The 19,464-nt window shown below is 39.8% G+C and overlaps 5 protein-coding genes across 6 annotated transcripts; 4 read left to right on the forward strand and 1 right to left on the reverse strand.

The window, feature by feature from the left end:
• Window positions 1-2,023: 2,023 nt before the first annotated feature.
• Window positions 2,024-2,485, forward strand: LOC111324682 (uncharacterized). Its single transcript, XM_022928292.1, has one exon. The coding sequence runs from the start codon at window positions 2,024-2,026 to the stop codon at window positions 2,483-2,485; it is 462 nt and encodes a 153-aa protein (XP_022784027.1).
• Window positions 2,486-4,731: 2,246 nt separating this feature from the next.
• On the forward strand, window positions 4,732-6,176 carry LOC148723363 (uncharacterized). The gene is made up of 2 exons (XM_088733176.1): window positions 4,732-5,053; window positions 5,459-6,176. Exons 1-2 carry the CDS (start codon window positions 4,825-4,827, stop codon window positions 5,896-5,898), a joined length of 669 nt encoding a protein of 222 aa, XP_088589302.1. The 5' UTR covers window positions 4,732-4,824; the 3' UTR covers window positions 5,899-6,176.
• LOC111324650 (uncharacterized) lies at window positions 5,927-14,447 on the reverse strand. 2 transcript variants are annotated; one of them, XM_088733164.1, is made up of 12 exons: window positions 13,650-14,447; window positions 13,326-13,429; window positions 13,101-13,216; window positions 12,837-12,910; window positions 12,606-12,718; window positions 12,434-12,529; window positions 12,224-12,316; window positions 12,031-12,131; window positions 11,739-11,891; window positions 7,770-7,889; window positions 7,242-7,625; window positions 5,927-6,751 (listed from the first exon to the last, which is right to left on the reverse strand). In XM_088733164.1, the coding sequence occupies exons 1-11, from the start codon at window positions 14,297-14,299 to the stop codon at window positions 7,452-7,454; spliced, it is 1,794 nt and encodes a 597-aa protein (XP_088589290.1). In that variant the 5' UTR covers window positions 14,300-14,447; the 3' UTR covers window positions 5,927-6,751; window positions 7,242-7,451. The 2 variants fall into 2 exon arrangements, with proteins under 2 accessions (XP_088589290.1, XP_088589291.1); XM_088733165.1 differs by having other exon boundaries at window positions 7,238-7,625.
• On the forward strand, window positions 8,573-11,562 carry LOC148723364 (zinc finger protein 862-like; the record flags this gene model as incomplete). The annotated part of the gene is made up of 1 exon (XM_088733275.1): window positions 8,573-11,562. A coding segment is annotated over one exon (2,616 nt), but the record flags the coding sequence as incomplete, so codon positions are not given.
• Window positions 14,448-15,716: 1,269 nt separating the features above from the next.
• Window positions 15,717-18,674, forward strand: LOC148723365 (uncharacterized). Its single transcript, XM_088734434.1, has 5 exons — window positions 15,717-15,720; window positions 16,098-16,275; window positions 17,261-17,459; window positions 17,565-17,783; window positions 17,950-18,674. The coding sequence occupies exons 1-5, from the start codon at window positions 15,717-15,719 to the stop codon at window positions 18,067-18,069; spliced, it is 720 nt and encodes a 239-aa protein (XP_088590560.1). The 3' UTR covers window positions 18,070-18,674.
• Window positions 18,675-19,464: the final 790 nt, after the last annotated feature.

Below are 19,464 nucleotides of genomic sequence, written 5' to 3' on the forward strand. Positions count from 1 at the left end.
AGGATGTTGTTGACCCAATTGTAGTTGTGTCTGGTCAAGGTGCTGGTGTTCCCTCTAGTGATATAGACTCCTCGGAGTCTGGTGTTAAATTGTATGACGAGCACTTCAGTCAGTTGGATGAAGTTGCTAGTGTCACCTCGTCGGTTGTTCAGAGTATTTTGAGCAATGGTGATATGCTAAGTAGTACAAATAATGAAATAATTAATGATAGAAGTAGTGAAATAATTAAAGTGCACCTAAACCCAAAATTGTTTTTTCGCTTAACGAAATAAGCTTATTTTTTGGAGTATTTCTGTGCAAAAATTTTTTAATTTGCTCAAATCTTTAATTTTCTATGCCCAGTCAAAATACGGAAAATCGGCCACCATCTTGCTCCACGACCGACTTTAAAGAAGAATGGCTCTAGCGGGTAATGTGACGTCAAATCGAGAACACGAAAGTCTGCATCTCACACATTTTCACTTCTTTGGGAAGATTGTCGTCGATATTGTCCGAAATATGCCGACTAGGTGTGTTGTATGAAGATTGCATGAAGCGCAATACCCTCTTGCAAATTTCGCACGTTGCTACATCCTTCTACAGAGCAAGCGCCGCAGATTTCCTTCGCAATGACTTTTACGTTGATGACGGCTTGTAGTCTGTTCCATTGGTCGACGACGCAGTAAAGCTGATTGTAAATGTGAAGATGTGTAGCATAGGAGGGTTCCGACTTCATAAGTTTGTATCAAATAGCAAAGAAGTCATCCAAAGAATCCCAGAGCAAGATAGAGCAGATGGCGTGAAGGAGCTCGATTTGGACCTTGGTTGGCTTCCTTTAGAGCGTGCCCATGCAGTCCACTGGTGTGTCGAGTCTAACTGCTTCCAGTTTACCATTGTACTACCAGACAAGCCATGCACCAGACGAGGAACACTTTCTACTGTGAGCTCAATTTTTGATCCACTTGGAGTCGTCGCTACGCTCTTATTAGATGGAAAGTCAATTCTTCAAGTGTTATGTCACCATGAAATAGGCTGGGATGTTCCCATTCCAGACAACGTCAAAGCCAAGTGGGAGAAGTGGAGAGCAGACTTGTTAAAAATTCAACGCATCTCAATTCCAAGATGTTACAGGCCCAACAGCTTTGGTCGTGTAGTGAACGCACAGCTCTATCATTTCTCGGACGCAAGCGTTAAAGGTTACGGCCAGTGCAGTTACTTGCCACTTGTTGACGAAACCCAGACAGTTCATTGTTCCTTCGTCATGGGCAAGTCCAGAGTAGCACCATTGAAGCCTGTCACCATACCATGCCTGGAGCTCACCACCGCTGTATGCTCAGTAAGGATCAGCCAGCAATTGCGACAGGAGCTGGAGCTTACCATCGACCAAGAATACTTCTGGACAGATAGCAGAGTGGTTCTTGGATACATAGCAAATGAGTAGGCGTTTTCACGTGTTTGTTCCCAATAGAGTTCAAGAAATTCAGGAGAACACATGCATTGATCAATGGAAGTATATCAAATCCAAACAGAGTCCTGCCGACGAAGCGTCCCAAGGTCTAAAAACACAAGAGCTGTTAAATTCCTTTTGGCTCAGCGTACCAGCATTTCTTTCGAAGAATGAAGCTCAGTGGCAAACCATTAGTGAAGAAGATCACCAACTCCAAGGAAGCGACCCCGAGGTCAAAAGGACTGTAGCCATGGCAACCACAACATCCGCGCAAGGGACCCTAATAGCTTCAGAGAAGCTGAGCCTTGTAGAAAGAGTCGAGTATTTCTCTAACTAGTATCGTGCAAGGCAAGCAGTTGCCCTGTGCCAATGCTACGTCCGAATTCTGAGAGATCTTGTGCTCAAGAATCACAAGAAACAGTGCATACACGAGAAAAAACAAGTACTATACGTCAGTAATTTGAAGAACGAACACTATGCCATTATTAGAGATGTTCAGATTAAAGCCTTTAAAGAAGAAATAGTGGTTTTACAGAAGATGAGGCAGGAAAACACCCTCCGGCCAGTAGAGTTTTCGCCCAACAGAGAAAGTTAAACATGAAAATGAGCAGCTCGCTCTACAAACTTGACCCGTTTTTAGATGTCGACGGAATTCTACGTGTCGGTGGACGTCTCAGACGTGCAAGCTTGAAAGGAGACGTAAAATTTCCCATCATCCTACCACGAAACAGCCACGTCACCAAGTTGATTATCAAGCATTTCCATGAGCGTACACATCATCAATGTAAAGGAATGACCTTGAACGAAGTGCGATCGAATGGGTTCTGGGTGCTTAGTGGTTCGTCAGTAGTCGCCAACATGATTTCATCTTGTGTCACGTGCCAAAAACTGCACGGAACAGTACAAGAGCAAAAGATGTCAGATTTGCCGGAAGATCGACTCGAGTCTACTCCACCCTTTACATACTGCGCCGTGGATTATTTTGGGCCGTTCGTCATTAAAAAAGTAAGGAAGGAGCTAAAGCGATATGGCGTGCTCTTTACCTGCATGGCGTATTGAAACTGCCAACTCCCTTGAAACCGACTCCTTCCTAAATGCTTTGACAAGATTCATCAGTTGTCGAGGCCCTATCCGCCAGCTTAGAAGCGATCAGGGAACAAACTTCGTAGGACCTCGTACAGAACTTGCCCAATCATTAGCCGAAATGGACCAAGAGAAGATTAACACAAACTTAGTCGAAGAGCAGTGTGACTGGTTTACTTCCAAGATGAACGTCCCAGCAGCAAGCCACATGGGAGGCGTTTGGGAGCGCCAAATCAGATCAGTACGTAACGTCCTCTCATCATTATTACAAAAAAATGGAAGTCAGTTAGACGACGAATCTCTGCAGACCTTTATGTGCGAAGCAGAAGCCATAGTCAATAGCCGCCCTTTGATGATTACTCAGCTTTTCCACGTTACGAAGGTGTTCTCGGAATCGGTCACCTAGTCTTCTGCCTGTTTTGCCAATGTATGTCTTTTTGCAACAAGTGCAAGTTATGCAATAGATTACATTGGCGGAGGTGCACATGAAGTGATTGGTGATCTTAATGGGTGTTTGGGTCCTGATATTTTCTCAGTGTTGTGAATGAAAGGACACGTTGCGCATCATGCGCGAGTGCATTTAAAAGTGCCTGGTTGGTCATCAGCCTGAAACAACTTCTGACCAAAACAAAAATCTCAGCTAGCTCTCATTTTGCAATAACAAGCTAAGCAGTCCTAATGATCCAAAATGAAATATTCACATATCTATGTTGCTATAAATTTATTTCCAGATTTGCCAGAAAGAATAAAATAATCTTTCCAACCATTTGAAACATGCATGTAAACTGAGTAAGGGCAAAGTCGAGGAGCTAAAGAGTGAAAAGAATCAGGGAAAATGGAAAGGAAGGAAAACTGGAAAAGAGGTAATTTATTACATTCTTATTGTTCAGTTCTGTTTTTCAGAGGATTGTATTCATTGTAGTTACAGAGGTGAGTGTTTTCTAACTGTACACAGCATTCTTGACCTTTTTCAAATCATGCTCATTTTGACACATTGCATTTTTCCTGTATTTTCAGCAAAACCAAGAGGCCCATTTGATGTTGTCCACTGAAGGGATGTACCTGGGTTGGATGACACTTCGATTACCACCTACCAAAAGTAAACAATATTGGCAAAGATTCTGAAAAGTACTTGTCACTAGTACACAAAAGTGGCTGAGTTTTAATTTATTTCTGTTTTTTTTTGTACAGTCAAGCTTCTACAAGTGGTCTTTGTTAGAAAGTATGACATGCATGTAACCTATGGTAATAGGTAATAAAAGTACTTCATACTGGACTTTGTATTCATTTGTAGACACACCACTTGGACCACTGAAAATGATCAACAAATTAACAAAAAGTTTCTAGGCTAATCATTATCTATAGTTTGATAATTGTAACAGTTTCAGAACTACAATTTAGGATTCTCTCTCTGTCAGCTGCTTATAAAATTGGCTTTCTGACAGGTTCTTAGAAAAGGTGTATGAAATTAAAGTTTATGTTTAAAAAGCAAAAAAATGATACCAGTTTGAGTTCCTGTTTTCTGTCTGCATATATAGCAGTACTTACCAACAACAGTTAGCGGTCAGCGATCATGGCAGTCACGAAGTTTATTGCTCCATACTCTTTGGCAGAATAAAAAATTGTTTTTTCCCTTTAATGTTATGGACTTAAATTATGGAGTCTGAACAAATGCAAATGTACTTTTTGTATTTTTTTAGAAATCAGTTGTCATGGATAACGAAAGGGCACATGGACCTGGTTCCTGCAATACACCTGGAAAGCCACGGAATAAAATACCCAAAAAACCACAAGGTCCAGGTACTTGTGATCAGCTGCTTGCCATGGATGTACCCAATTCACCAGCTAAGGAATGATCAACAAACATCTTGTACTCCATCTGTTTTCAAAAATTGAGGACTGTTTTTGTTTAGTTTAACATTCATTGCTGTACATTTAGGTATAAGGCAAGGAAACTATAAAGGAGCATTTTACTATCACTGGTGAGTATGAAATATCCCCACTTCTGTTAGCAATCTGTTTTAGATTCCAGTGTACCAGCCAATTAACCAGTTCAGATAGTGAAAGCTGACCATTGTATGCTCACTGACATTTGAAACCTTGGTGTCAGTCTGACATTGTACCTTGTATTGGCAGATTCATGCTGACGTCATTGTTTACATTTTTGCTCATTTGCATACGGCTTTCCGTAAAGAAGGAAGCATGTTAGATACAAATTGACTTAAACACGAAGGCGCGCTATAAAAGGAAGTCTTCCCTGGGAAGACCAAGGCTCATTTGTCACTCACCGTTGACGTGCGCGGATCAAATTTAAAATGGCGGGCGATTTGAATACTCGAAAGGTAAGGTATACGAGAATTGATGTGCCTTTCCTCTCTTTACTTGCCCCAGAAATGAAATATCTTTATCTAACACCAAGTAGTACTTCACAGATTACAATTTTATTAGAGGAAAGTTTAATACAGGAGCTAACCGGTTGGCTTACCGTGAACAACGGAGAGATCGTTCGAGTAGAGAGACCCCGAAAAAAAAAATCAACGCCCGGTAAGTTGGCTCTTAAACGAATCATATTTACAACACGATTACAAATTGATATTATTCCACTATTTGCAATGTCTATGCCAATAATTGTTCTATTCAAGTCCGATCCGAGTGGGTATTGTATAATACTATCAGACCATGAAGCATAAATATTCATAATTTGTCCGGTTTCCAATGATCGGCAACTCCCAAAGCGGATAAATATTTCAAGGCCATATTTTTTATTCATACTTTGAATTGTATGCCATTTACTGCTAGCTAAAAAATCTTATCTCGGCCTTTCTAGTTTGCCGAAACATGTTTTACCCGCCATTTTCAACGTTCTTGAACGATGTCCTCTACAGCGCTTTACCAGGTCAAAACAGGTTATGTTCTCATGCAACATTCTCATCTTGCTTTGTTTCACAGGTTCCGAAGACAAGGAAAATACATCGGCAACATGTGTCGAGCTGCAGCGCGACCTCATTAGTAACGAGAACGAGACCGGTGAAACCAAAAATTCAAATCACATTGAAGGAGTTCACGCATATGTCGCGCGTGACATGTGCATGTACTGTCGTTCTTCCCCATGTGTTTTACTGAGCGAGACCCTGCCTGCACGGTTGAGAGTGTTTGGCCAGCCCAGAATGAACAACCACACGAAGCGGAAGGGCGACTATAGATGTTTCTATACAATTCTCAACCGCCGCGGTTTATGGCTCGATCCTATTTACATAGCCAGGAAGGAAGCATTGGGATGTTACGTGGGAGATGTTCGAGAGGTTATGCCAGTCTGTGTTGTGGAAGATGTTCGAAAACGGTGGCCAAATCCTGATGGAGTGCCCTACTGTGGTCACCGTCGTTCATAAAACCTGCATTACAGTACTTCCACTTCCCTCCAAAATAGTATACATTTATTTATATAATGACAAAGTATAAGGTACAATAAAAGTTACATTGTTTCACACAATTCTAGACTCCACTATGCAATATCTTGAGGGACTGATCAGCATTTTCCATGTTCTTCTTCCACTGCTTGTACCTTACGCTCTTATCCTACTCGGAGAAAAAAAAAGGAATTGGGTTGCACTTTATTTCCTCTCCATACAGATTATGGACAGTTGCTATTTACAATAATTTTCACTGAGTCGTGAAGATTTCAGAGCATATGAATCCAAAATGATGTCATCATTCAAGAGAAGTGAATGAACATCATCAACTGAAAAAAGGAATCATTTCAACAGAAAATGGAAAACCAACTAAAATAATACTTAGCCTTGAACCACCCTTGATCATCAATACACTCTCATTCCAAAACCAAAGCTACATCATCTCTGAAAGGAATACAAACAAGTACTAGGCTTATGAATCCAAAATGATGTCATCATTCAAGAGAAGTGAATGAACATCATCAACTGAAAAAAGGAATCATTTCAACAGAAAATGGAAAACCAACTAAAATAATACTTAGCCTTGAACCATCCTTGATCATCAATACACTCATTCTAAGACCAAAGCTACATCAACTCTGAAAGGAATACAAACAAGTACTAGGCTTATGAATCCAAAATGATGTCATCATTCAAGAGAAGTGAATGAACATCATCAACTGAAAAAAGGAATCATTTCAACAGAAAATGGAAAACCAACTAAAATAATACTTAGCCTTGAACCATCTTTGATCATCAATACACTCATTCCAAGACCAAAGCTACATAATCTCTGAAAAGGAATGCAAACAAGCAGTACGCTTATATCGTAACAATTAAAGAGCTTCAGCAAACAACCTACAAGCTGCCAAATACATACTAGGAAAGGCATATGGAAAACCTACAAGCATTGCCACTATCATATGCATGTAAATACAAGTACTGTCTTGAATACAATAGATGCAAATGTGAAAAAGAGACACTAATTTCAAATTAATTCAGTCTTGATAATAAGTGTTGTAATTAATCATGAACTTATGTAATTGATCATGAATTTATCAGTGAGGAAAACAACCATCACCAATGTCAATGTCTTGTAAATTTTAAAGTGTGAAGTGCATGACATGACATGTGTCATGTCCTGAATGATTTAGTACTTTTTTTTTAATAAACAAACAGTAAGAGTCCTGTTTCTGTTTCATGCCTTTAGATTATTAGATAACACACAGGTAACATATCAAATAAATTATTACAAGAGCAGCACAGCTATCTTGGTTACCTACACAAATTTTCCATTGCATCTTCTTCCCATAGTCAGCAAACAATCCATGCAAGAAGGGTGTAAGGGGGTATTCTGTGCTTCATTTTTCAGCAGAGGTAAGGAAATAGACTGAAGTCTGGCACTCCCAAGGGGTTGGCTACCCAAGCTCGTGTTATTCCAGAAACAGCCTTTGGATTTCCTATACCTCTACTATTATAATCACTATAGAATATCAAACTGGCAATGGGTTGACATCTCTTTTATTTCTCTTGAACACCTCATTCCATATGGCTTGTCTGAATGTGAAAGTCTTTGGTGTCAGCACTCTAGTAGGGGCCATTCTGTCTGGATGCCGGGAGTGTTGATAGAATTGAATCGATGTGACTTCTCGATCAACATTTTCATTCTATAACAGAAATAATTTGTATTTATTATGCAGTACCATTTTCCCATCCATTGATCATTGGATAAACCTGAAAAGCATACACCCTACATAAAATGTTGACATTAACAAAGTAATTTACCAATCATGTGTAACAAAGCTACTTACCCAATCCAAAATGGCCAGATTGACCCTTGTCACATATGTACTGTCTCCAAAGTTAATTCTCTTTGGGGCATATATAAGGACCACCACATGAAAGGTCTCAATGTAAAAGGTGTCACGGCACTACAGAAAGGAAAGAGTCAAAATGTGCTTTTCGGTAAGCGATTGCTGAGTAAATTTCTTGTTTTATAAATTTGTTACTCCAACAGCATAGTCAGGGGTTTTATTAGAAGCCGGGACCCGGGTACCGGCACCCGTCTACTCTGAGTACAGTACCCGCCTTCACAAAAATGAGGTCATGAGTGGATAAATAAAAGAACAATAAAAAAACTCAGACTAACCGAAACATCTTTCCACAACTCTCCCGCTTTGCTAGCATAAGCTAGTTAACCAGGAATTGCAACTCCGAATTACAATCCTTTTTACATGTAAACTAATATTTCTGTGTCCGGATTAACGAGTGTTTTGTCAAGCAAAGTAATAAATTTCAAAGTTTGATCGCATCGCGTGTCTTCGCGAAACGCATCGCTTACGATATCAAAGTAGATACCAGGACCCCCTCTTGTCAGCTGTTGCATAACATTTGCACGTGACATTTCACACGACTGAAAAGCACATGGTTTTAAAATGGCCGCGACGAATAAAAGATCTTCTCAAGGCGTCCTTGACAATTTTTTTGTCGTTTCAAAGAAGTCAAAAGGTGAGTTCTTAATACTTCACAAGTCATTTCTTCAACATAATAAACTTGCAGTGGTGGATATAAATAAAGTATATTTGCATGTCTAAAGATTCAGTGAACCGCGACGACCTTTCAATATAAACAAATCATCAAAATCGCCCTTCGTTCGCCACCGATTTCGCCGCTTTGTTTACTTCTTTTCGCCCTGGCAGACAATTCAACAGTGCCTTCAGTACAAGAGGCTACTGGAGAGGCAGAAACAAAGTCTTCTAATGAAGCAGTCTCAGATACGTCACAGCGAGTAGAAAAAACTCGTGGGACAAATGTTTCTAAAGCAATAGCAGATGACATTATGTTATTAGAAATGGAGAGATGTGGACTTGCTAACCTGCACAACTACTATGAGTGCAAACAAAAAAGCTGCAAAGATTTCTCAAAAGAAGAAGAGGCCAGGCAGAAGAAGCTGAAGAAGAGACGATTTCATCACAGCTGGGTTGAAGAAAGAGAACTAGCCTATGATAACACCACAGGCATTTGGTGGCTTCTTTTCTCAGAAAACCAAGGCATGTTTTGTTTTCTTTGCTGCAAACATAAAACTTTGAACACTCAAAACAATGCTGCAGTATTCAGCACTACACCCAGCACAAGATACAGGAAAGAGGCCATCAGAGAACATTCTTTAACCAAAATGCATGAAGCTGCTGTGGAAGCTGAAATGAATCACAGGGTGTCAATGTTTCATCAACAGTATGAAGAAAAGAAAGCAGTTCGCAATGATGTATTGTACAATGCTTTTGCAGCCTTGTACTGGTTAGCAAAGGAGGCAGTTGCCAATGTTAAGTTTTTCTCTTTGCTAAATCTGTTCCGGGCTGTTGGTCTAGACAAAATGCAGCATTTTAACCACAAATCTCCTGCTGCAGTGAGAGAAATGTTCCTGACAAGTGGAAATGTGGTCAAGAACATGATTATAGAAGAAATAAAAAAAGCAGGTTCTTATGGCCTTCTAATTGACGAAGTAACAGACATTGCTGTCACTGAGCAATTAATCACATTCGTGCAGTTTTGGAACAGCACTTCTGGTGGCACAGAGATTAAGTTTCTTAGTGCTAATGATCTCCTTGTTGAATCTGATTCTGCAAATGCAGAAACCATAACAAGCACTCTTGTAAAGGAGTTAAATCAGTGTAACTTATCAGTTGAAAAGCTCAATGGCCTTTGCACGGATGGAGCATCAGTGATGACGGGAAAAACCAGTGGGGTAGCTACCAGACTCAAAGAGTTAAACAAACACCTTGTCAGCATTCACTGCATCTGCCATAAACTGTCACTTGCTTGCTGTGACACTAATGATGAGATCGCATACATGCAAGAAGTTGAGAGACGGCTTTTCCAGGCCTGGAAATTTTTTGAAAATTCCCCCAAACGACTTGCAGCATATCTAAAGACCCAACTTTCTGTGAAAAAGCTGCAAGAGCCTTCTAAAGAGGCTAAAGATAAGTGTGTCCGTCGACTTGCTAAAGCTACTCGCACAAGGTGGCTCTCTCTGGGCAAGGCTGTAGAGGGTGTACATAAGGATTACATACCCCTCATGCTTACACTAAGGCAACTTGACCAGAAAGATGCCCAAGCATCAGGTCTTCTTGGAAAAATGTACAAAGTGAAATTCATTGGGGTGGTAACAGTCATGCATCACGTTCTTCCTGTTCTCAACAAACTCAGCTGCACCTTCCAAGAAGGAAAGATTTCCTTCTCCCATATAAAGCCAGCAATTCAGAAGTGTATTGACGATCTTGACAAGATTGTCCAGACGGGAGTTCCAGTCACTGAGTTTCTTAGAGATCTATCACCTGGAGGCAGACTGGAACAAGCTGATCTCATTGCTTCTGATGGAGATGAGCTGTTTCTCAGCAATTTCCTGGTAAAATATGTCAATTCACTGAAAAAAAGCTTAAACAGCAGATTTCCCACCCTTCCTCTCCTGTCTGCTTTTAGCATATTCGACCCTGCACTAGTTCCAGAAAGGGGCCAGCCGGGATTTAGGGATTATGGCAGTGTATCAGTGAAACTCTTGGCTGAGCAGTTATTTGATGAAGACAGCGACAAAAGGCAGCTGATGGATGAGTGGCAGGTATTCAAGTACGACTTGGCAAAATGGAAGAATGAGCTGCCTGAGGAAGTAAGAAAGCCCCCTGATGGGAGCAAACCTACAGTCACTTCAACTGACTGGTGCCTCCAGAAGCTAATGTTCATGAAGGACCTGGTTCCATTTAATCTTCCACTGGTTGCAAAGGTGGCAGAGGCAGTGATTTCTCTTCCAGTCTCAAATGGATGGCCAGAAAGGGGTGCCAGTTCTTTAAAACTGATGAAGACAAGGCTTCGGAGTAGGATGAAGAATGACATGCTCAACGCCCTACTACACATTCTCATTAATGGTCCAAAAGTGGGAAGTAAGGAATTTGAAGAAGTGATTGATGCTTCTGTTAGAGCTTGGTTAGCTGCAAAACCACGGCGAAAGTGTCCTCCAAAGTTTGTCAGCACACCAGTGGTTGCCAGCGCCGGTGATATAAGTGAGAACTTTGTAACTGTGCAGGATGCTGGTGTACAGACGGAGGGTGACGCGGAGGGTGTCACGCCAAGTCACCCTTCAATTGCAGAGGAAGTTGATGCAACCTCCAAAGCACTTGAGCTACCTGCAGATGACGGTGATGATTCAGATTATGGCTCTGATTTCGATGACTTTTAGTTTAGTTGTTTCACCTAACACTGTTTATTTGTAAACAAAGTAAACAATATAAGCCAATGAGTTAGATTTAATATAATTATTCATGTTATGGATTTAGTGAATTCCCTGAGTCTGCGAACAGTTGCAGTAGTGTTTTAATGAGGTCAAAATGCTTGTCAATTTAGTAAATTGTGAACAGTTACAGTAGTGTTTTAATGAAAGAACAATGTTTGTCAATTTAGTAAATTCTCTGAGGCTGTGAACAGTTGCAATATTGTCTTTCATATAGTCACTTTGTGCTAGTGGGTAAAACCTCCTTAAATTATTCACAATTTGTGTTTGCAAAATGAGGATGTAGAATAATAAATTTCCACCTCAGAATGCTGGAAAATGCATTTCCGAGAGTCTTATTTTAAAAATTTTCCGGGGGAGCATGCCCCCGGACCCCCCTAGCGGCTCAGGCCTTCGGCCCTCGTGTCGGTGGGGGTGCCCGCTTACTCTAACACAAGAACCCTCCTACTTCAAAAGTTAATGAAACCCCTGCATAGTACACTTGGTTGCGCTCACTAACCCGAAGATAATCAGAAGGGTTCTTGTAGATGGTAGTCCTTGTTATAGCTTTCATGTAGGCTTCTTTTGCTTGTGGTGAGGTCAAGGGCTTTTTGCTGCACAGATAGCCTGGTTGTTGACATCGTGAATCTTTACTACACAGGTCATGTTTGCCCTAGGGTAACAATAATGCCAAAATTAACTAGCCACTTCAAACAAGGCCAGTCATATATACAAATCAATGAAGGTGATATGAAATATGTTATAGGATTGTTGAATCATACATTTTTTTACAAGGAAGCACATCTACAAACCTGGTAATGGTTCACTATGTTGATTAGGTAGGTCTGAAACCCAACATCAGTCCCATCATTGTTCCTCATTGCCCAGTAGAAATGTGTTTTCGTGGCTTTGGCTAGTTAAACAACATCACAATAAAAATTTAGACTGCACAAAAAAAGCCCTAAAATCAAAAACATAAGGTTCAAGACTAATACATCCCTGTACCTTTATCCGATAATTCAGAGAACCATGTCTTCCCCTCATCACGTTGAGCACCACTACAGACTTTCTTCATGTCGCGTGCTACCCCTTTAGTACCTATGGCAGGGAAGAATTTTTAGAGTGGAAAGGCTGATGATGATATTCCAAGTGCTGCCCAAGTAAACTGAAGAGCACCACACAGTCACTGACTTATTAACTTTTATACATACTTACCATGCCAGGTGTCAAAGGAATTCTTGATGCCTCTTTGCTCAAACCAATTTTTCAATGATCTCACACAGTCATGGGCCACCTCTGTTACGTTGTATGCTAAAAGCAAGGGTATGTTTGATATGTTATGGTTTTTAGTTAGACAGGAATACCACTACATAACAGCCAAAAGCACCTTCAGTGTCTGTGAGGTTTGTTACCAGCTGTTTTGTCATTGGTACTTCCCTACTGGGAGCACTTCTTTCATCTGCACGGCTCCAGTTGCAGACAGAAATAATTTTTTTGTTGCTGCAGGGAGGCAAAAATGACAAAGACGAGTGATAAGTTGATAGACACATTCTTTCAGAACAGTGAGGCACGAGTTATCCAAATTCATGGGGCTTAGCATTCGGTTGGAACGTCTTACCTCATAGAAATAGCTGTCACTGTAGAATGCATGGCTGATCTACTTGAGTCATGTCTGGCATCTGTTATTATACACTGAAAGAGTAATTGGAATAAAAAATAAATGGAAGAAAGGTGGCATTGAAGAAAGTGAAGGTAACTTGAATGAAGATACAAAATCACCTAGGACTGCACAAGGTGTTATTTCAAATTTGGCCCACTGCAAATAGCTTCAACAAAACTGAACACACACAACAAACAAGTAGCTGGTTGCATGTCAACTTACATCTCCACTTGCAATATAGCCTTGCGTAGCTTTAACTTCTGTCCTTGCATCAGCCATGGTCTTGTTGCACAATTCCTGAACTACAGACCTATATCCAAATCCCTGGTCTTTATATACTGCCAAAAAACATTATACTGCTCAATAAGCTGCAAGGTACAGTAAGGGCTACATTTAGTCATACACCAAAAGATCATAGGGGTAAATCATCATATATATACCACATACTTGTGTCTATAGTTTTGTCCATCACACAGCCAATGCCAGCGGCCTCAGTAAAACCACGATACTGAGTTTCAGTAAGTCCAGTACATGTGAATGCATGAACCATTCTGCAAAGATTTTTTTCAATTGTATCACTGACCTGAGAATACTAATTTAATAATAGAAATAAAACATAAGAGAACAGAATGGAAAGCCATAATTTACATAATGCAAGAGGATATACTTGCACCTGTAAACTTGTTATAGATATCTGTGACAAACTTTGCTGTGATATTTGTATTCGATTATGCTTACTTGCAAAGTAGGTCATGTACATATTATACTCACCTGACATTGGCGTAGTACTTTGCAGGGTGTCCCAAAACTCCAGAACTGAGCCACGTAACTGAGTCATTGCACACACAGGGAACTTCAATCTTACAAACGTGCCCTTGATTTGAAAAAGTAGCTGAAGCCCATGTGTAATCTTCACCACAAAATTCACACAATGGATTTGTGATGAAGTATTTACACAGTGCTTGCAAAGATGACTTCGTGCACACATAGCATCCATCATCCAATGTAGAATCAACATAGATCTGTCTTTTTCTAGTTTGTCGTCGGTCACGCACTTCAAAAGAACTAGATGATGGCTGAACGGATTGAGAGAGAGCAGTTCTCGGCCCGTCGAGTACATCAATCTTGGTGATGGATGAAGAGCTACTTTCCACAGTTGATGAACAAATCATTTCAAAATACGAGAGGAGTCTTTCCATTAAATCAGCATTTTGCGTGGTAGAAGACTTTCTATCTATACCAAGAGCCGATTTAGTGTTGCTTAGCCTCTGTTTGATAGCTTCCAAACGACTTCGCTGATCCTTTTTGACTTCAATTGTGAGACTGAAATGTGGGTTTCGTTCCGCTGGATCTCGCCGTGCATTTGCATGTTTGTTGATTTCTGTACGTTTCTTTTTATCTGGAGGGGGAAAGCTTTCCATTTTCCGAGTCGAATCGTAGAGTAACCTCAACAAAAGGTCTCACACTAACAGAAATTCTCTAAGTCAACTTCAAAGCGAAATGACGGTTATTTCCTTCGCGTAACTGCTCGATCCGGCCTCAAATATATCGCATATTGGCGCATAAATTCACTGGGACACTGCTTACCACTGCACCGGTAAAATGAAGACTCACAATCGACAAAGGTAGCCCCACAGTTAGCCTGTTGGGTAGGGGAGTCTCAAAATGGCGGGCTATTCGAATTCGACTGTAATAACGCAAGTTTTTTTACACGAAACGAGAACATATTGTACTCCAAACAAAACTACTCACAGTAAAATAACTCTACTGATATTTTTCGACCGTTTCTGGGTATGTTTTATTGCTTTTCACGTGTATAACAAATACTAAGTGTTCGTTGCGGTTCTCCTCATCGTCCGCCATCTTAATTTTTTTGGGTGAATTCAAAATTAGGGGGAGGAGCTAATGCCCTTTTATAGTGCGCCTTCGTGTTTAAGGCAGCTAAAGAGCTAGAAAACCTTGGTACATGGTGAAATTTTTGGCTCTTTGGGTGTAATATTCAAGGAGAAATAGTCCATCAAAAACTGCAAAATTTCTGGGTGGCAGAAGCACTAATGAGTTCATACATTTTATGTAAAATTTTGAGTTTTTAAACCCGTGTTGGCCAAAAAGTATTCAATACAACAGGCTCGTATTCATGGGCTGAGTTAATCGTACTTTGACCTTTCAATATTCAGATATGATTTATTTTTAGCTCCATCAGAAACTGAATTGCTTATGCTAATGAGGCAAATATTGTAAACAAGGATTCCCCTACAGAGTATACTTTGCATGCCAGTCTGCAAATTTGGTGTCTACTCCATCAATCTTTTCAAATGGATCCAGACCATCCCTGAGTGTCCACTTGACATTACATGCTCGCTCCTCAAAGAGCTGGTCTCCATGCAGTGGGTTACAAGCGAGAACTGTGAGGGTTGAATCTTTTTTAACGACTGGTACATACTTTTCTTGATTATATTGCAAAAGCCATGCCATGTCACCTGCAATATTTGGGTTAAATAATTCCATTCCCGGGCAACACTGCAATAATAACATTTATCCCATTCTCATCAGTGACAAAAGTATAAGCTCAAGAGCAAATAGACTCAATTGCCCCATTTTTTCTTTGGTGGAGTGGGGACAACTTGACACTTTTTAAGCTGCATGCAGATTCAACCAGCCATGCTAAAAGGAAGGAGCATCAGCTATGTTAATCACCTTGGACTTGCTAATTACAGTTGCATGTTTACTTTTTAACTATAACACTTAAGAAGGAGTACCATGCCAAAATTTTACAATAACTTATAATAATAATCATAAACACTTACTATAGTTGATCTCTGTGTCATTCCTTAGAATATGGGTGTGGGATGTGCCAAACCACTCTTTCTCTGAGGAAAGTGAATGGCTTAAGGTACTTAGTAACAATTCAGCTTACAATAACAGCCCATCGACTCATGAGGTTTCTCTGCACAATACTAGAGACCTTAAGATCGAGGTTTGGCCATCTTACCGCGAACGGCAGACCGCAGTTTTCCGTTAGCGGTTTCACGTTAGCCGTCTGCCCATATTTGGGACTTACGATTCATGGGTTGATTCACTGAAGAATTATGGGGAATTAGTACAAAAACAAGATGGCTGCTGCCATAAGGTAAGATGTGGAATTTAATGTGTTTGTTGGAATTAATTGATTAATGGGAGTAGAACACTAAATCATCGGTCCTCTTTATATCAGGTAAGACAACAAAGATCTGCTAGACGTTATGCAGCTGGGTGATAACAGTTCTGAAGGCTTGTCTTCAAGCAATGAAGATATCGATTTATTATTTTTAGAGGCAGCTTTCCCAGAACCTCGATTGTTGGGCCCTCATCTGAACTTCACAGACCTAAGTGACAACGATTGTGAGCAGATATTTAGGTAATACTTTCTTTTGAGTTACTGACCGGCAAATTTTGTTGAGGCATAATTGGCAAAAATGCAGTCGAATTTTCACACAAAACACAAGGTCCAACTGACAAAATTTATCTTTCAAAGCAGAATTCTCTCCTTTCTCTTTCAAACTCTTTCCCCTCCACTTAGTAAGGTTATTTACTGTACGTTTAGAGGTACGACTTATGAGGCCTTACAACAACTCATGAGGACAATTCTGAGGCTCGCCTAAAGAAGTTAAATTTGATGTCATTAGAAAACAGATTTTTAGCTGACGTTACATTTTTATCGAAAGCCCTCAACGGCATCATTGACATTAATATTGACTCTTGTGTTGATTTTTATTCAGATGCTGACCGTTATTCATTTAGGAAATATGATAATTTATCTTTAAAGAAGAAATACGCAAGAACAAATCCTCTCAAATATAGTTTTTTCCACAGGATAGTTGATTCCTAGAATCTTTTACCCTTTGCTGCTCGTAGAGCAGCAAGTGTAAATATTTTTAAGGCAGGAGTTAAGAAGTACTTAGTGGATAATATATCTAATTAATAAGTCTGCGGAATTTTTATAATAATTATTTCTAGTTTAAAACTTATGTAATATTATTTGATTATTTAACTTTGGTGATCTGTTTTCATATGGGGTCCTGGACCCCTTTACGGAATATCCATATGGCATTTTCTTTTTTTTTTTCGCTTTTAGTTCAAAACTTTATTTGCTGTATCTGAGCCATTAAATTGTGATAAATAAATAAAGAAATAAACTAACAAGGTAGAGGACATTAAATGCACACACTTCTCACTACTTATCAAGACTTTTAAACTCCATTATTGTACATAAAGATGCAAGCTTAGGTAGTCTTTCCCATGTAAAATAAAGTGAAATGCACTCAATTGCTTGTCAGTCTCATGTAGTTCTAGTCTACTTCAGCGTACAAAATAATTTATATAGTACTGTAATGGCATTTTAGATTTCAAAAACAGGATATGTACTGGCTCCTGGAGGTGTTACAAATACCTGACTCCTATACAAGCCATCAAGGGTCTGTGTATACTGGCATGGAGACACTTATGATATTGCTGCGACGTCTTGTGTACCCAAATAGATGGTGTGATCTTGTCCAAAGTTTTGGCAGGGCTGAACCAGAGCTCAGCATGGCTTTTAATATGGTAATCACAAAGCACTTAAATTTTCACAAACTAAGGAGATGCATTACTTGTGCCTATAACATGCAGTAGTCAACAGCATTGTTAGCATTTTACAATTTATTTCAGATCGTTGATGATCTGTATACAAGGTTCAGTCCTTCACTGACTTCTCTGGATTTGGTATGGCTGAATCCAGCTCTATTTTCCGATGCAATACACAGAAAGGGTGCACCCCTTGACCAGGTTTGGGGTTTCATTGATGGTACTGCCCGCCCAATTGTAAGGCCCATCTGCCACCAAAGAATCATGTATAGTGGCCACAAGAGGGTACACTGTCTGAAATTCTAAGTATGTTACTGCTAAAACCATTTTGAATTTTAAGTCAACAAACACGTGTGGTGAAAGAAGACATACTTTTCCTACATATTCCGGCAGCCATTGCATTTATTTTCTTGGGTAACAGACTTTTTATTCTTTTTCTAGTCTATGATGGCACCTAATGCAATTATAGCCCATCTATTTAGTTGGCACTCTTTTAATTACCTGCCACACATGTATGTATGGCTTGCTCACTGGTACCTATTTTGATTTGGAGGCCCCATCGCTGGAAACATACCTATCAAACCTGTAAATCAATTTTATCGTGAAGAATCCTTTGTAAACATAAACATGCTCAAAATGGCAAAATTAAAGTTGAAGAGTACAGTATTTAAAATTTGCTATTTGTTGAGCAAGAACAGAAAATAGCTAAATAATCAACTTTGATTAATGGTTACTTTTTCCATAATTTTAACCTGCACATGACTTTACAGCATGTCAGATTAGTTCAACATCTTTCCCTTTAAGAACTGAAAACACAGTCTCTTTTCTTCTAGTTCTAGTTTCAGTCTCTCCTTTCCTTCAGCAGCCTCCTGTTCAAACTTTTTATTCCGCAGTTCCAGTTCCTCATACTTAAGTTTAAGGCCCTCCACAGACTAGACATTTAGTTGTCGACAACTATTTGTGATCAACAACTAAAAAACGCAGTCTGTGGCACAAGTTCTCGACAACTAAACCGCACATTATTAGTTGTCGACGGCCTCATTTTTTAGCGTTTTTCTAGTGTGTGAAAACTTTTGTTTTGGTTGTCGACTACTTTTAGATCTCCGCGCTATTGCGTCTGCGGCTTTCCAAGCTGGATTAAAACATGGAGGATTGCAGAAGTAAAATACTCGGTAAAGAAAACATTCCTTTTTATCTTTCTTCTCCACATCCTGTTCTTGGAGGTGGAAACGACACTAACAATGTCAATATTGCGGCAGCTTGTGCCCATCAAAAAGTTCTGGTGCAGGATATTTTATCCAAGACGATTGAACGGCAAATTTGGCGTAAAAGTTCGTTCGAGGGAATTTTGACCAACGTGCCGTAGAAACTGGAATGACAACGATTTTATCACCAATTTGCGAGTAGACAGGGGTACGTTTCTTCTTATTGTTGAAAGATTGACCCTTATATTCACCGAGAAACAAGAAGAATGAGGCAGTCCATTGATGTAGATGAAAGAGTTGCTATATATATATATATGGTGTTATGCCGATACGGAGAATGCACAGTGTTATGATATGTAAAACCTTCAGGAAATCAACATTTGCTTTTCTTCGACAAGTCCGTTCTTGAATGTCGATCAGCTGATCTCTCTTATGTAACTCTTAAAGGTTATGTAACCCTCGAATGTTATGTAACTTTCTGGACTGGTTATGTAATCGCTTCGTACATTTCAATCTAGTTCTCGAGTTACACAAGTGAACATTGAGATAAGTTAGTCGTGATGTTGTTGTTATATCGATAGCTCTAAAGGAAACCTGCCTCTCAAGTAATTAAAGTTTGTGTTCAAAGAAGCTTACTGGACTCGGACTCCCTATCTTGCTCTCTCGCGTCATAAAGGACAAAACTTGGTGTCAGGAGGTGAGTAACATCCATGAACTTTGTTGTTGCTAGTGGAAGTCTATTTTATTTTGGTCACGGCCTTGACCTCTGGTAGTCAGCA

Source organism: Stylophora pistillata, chromosome 9 (assembly GCF_964205215.1).
Source record: "Stylophora pistillata chromosome 9, jaStyPist1.2, whole genome shotgun sequence".
Taxonomy (NCBI): Eukaryota; Metazoa; Cnidaria; class Anthozoa; order Scleractinia; family Pocilloporidae; genus Stylophora; species Stylophora pistillata.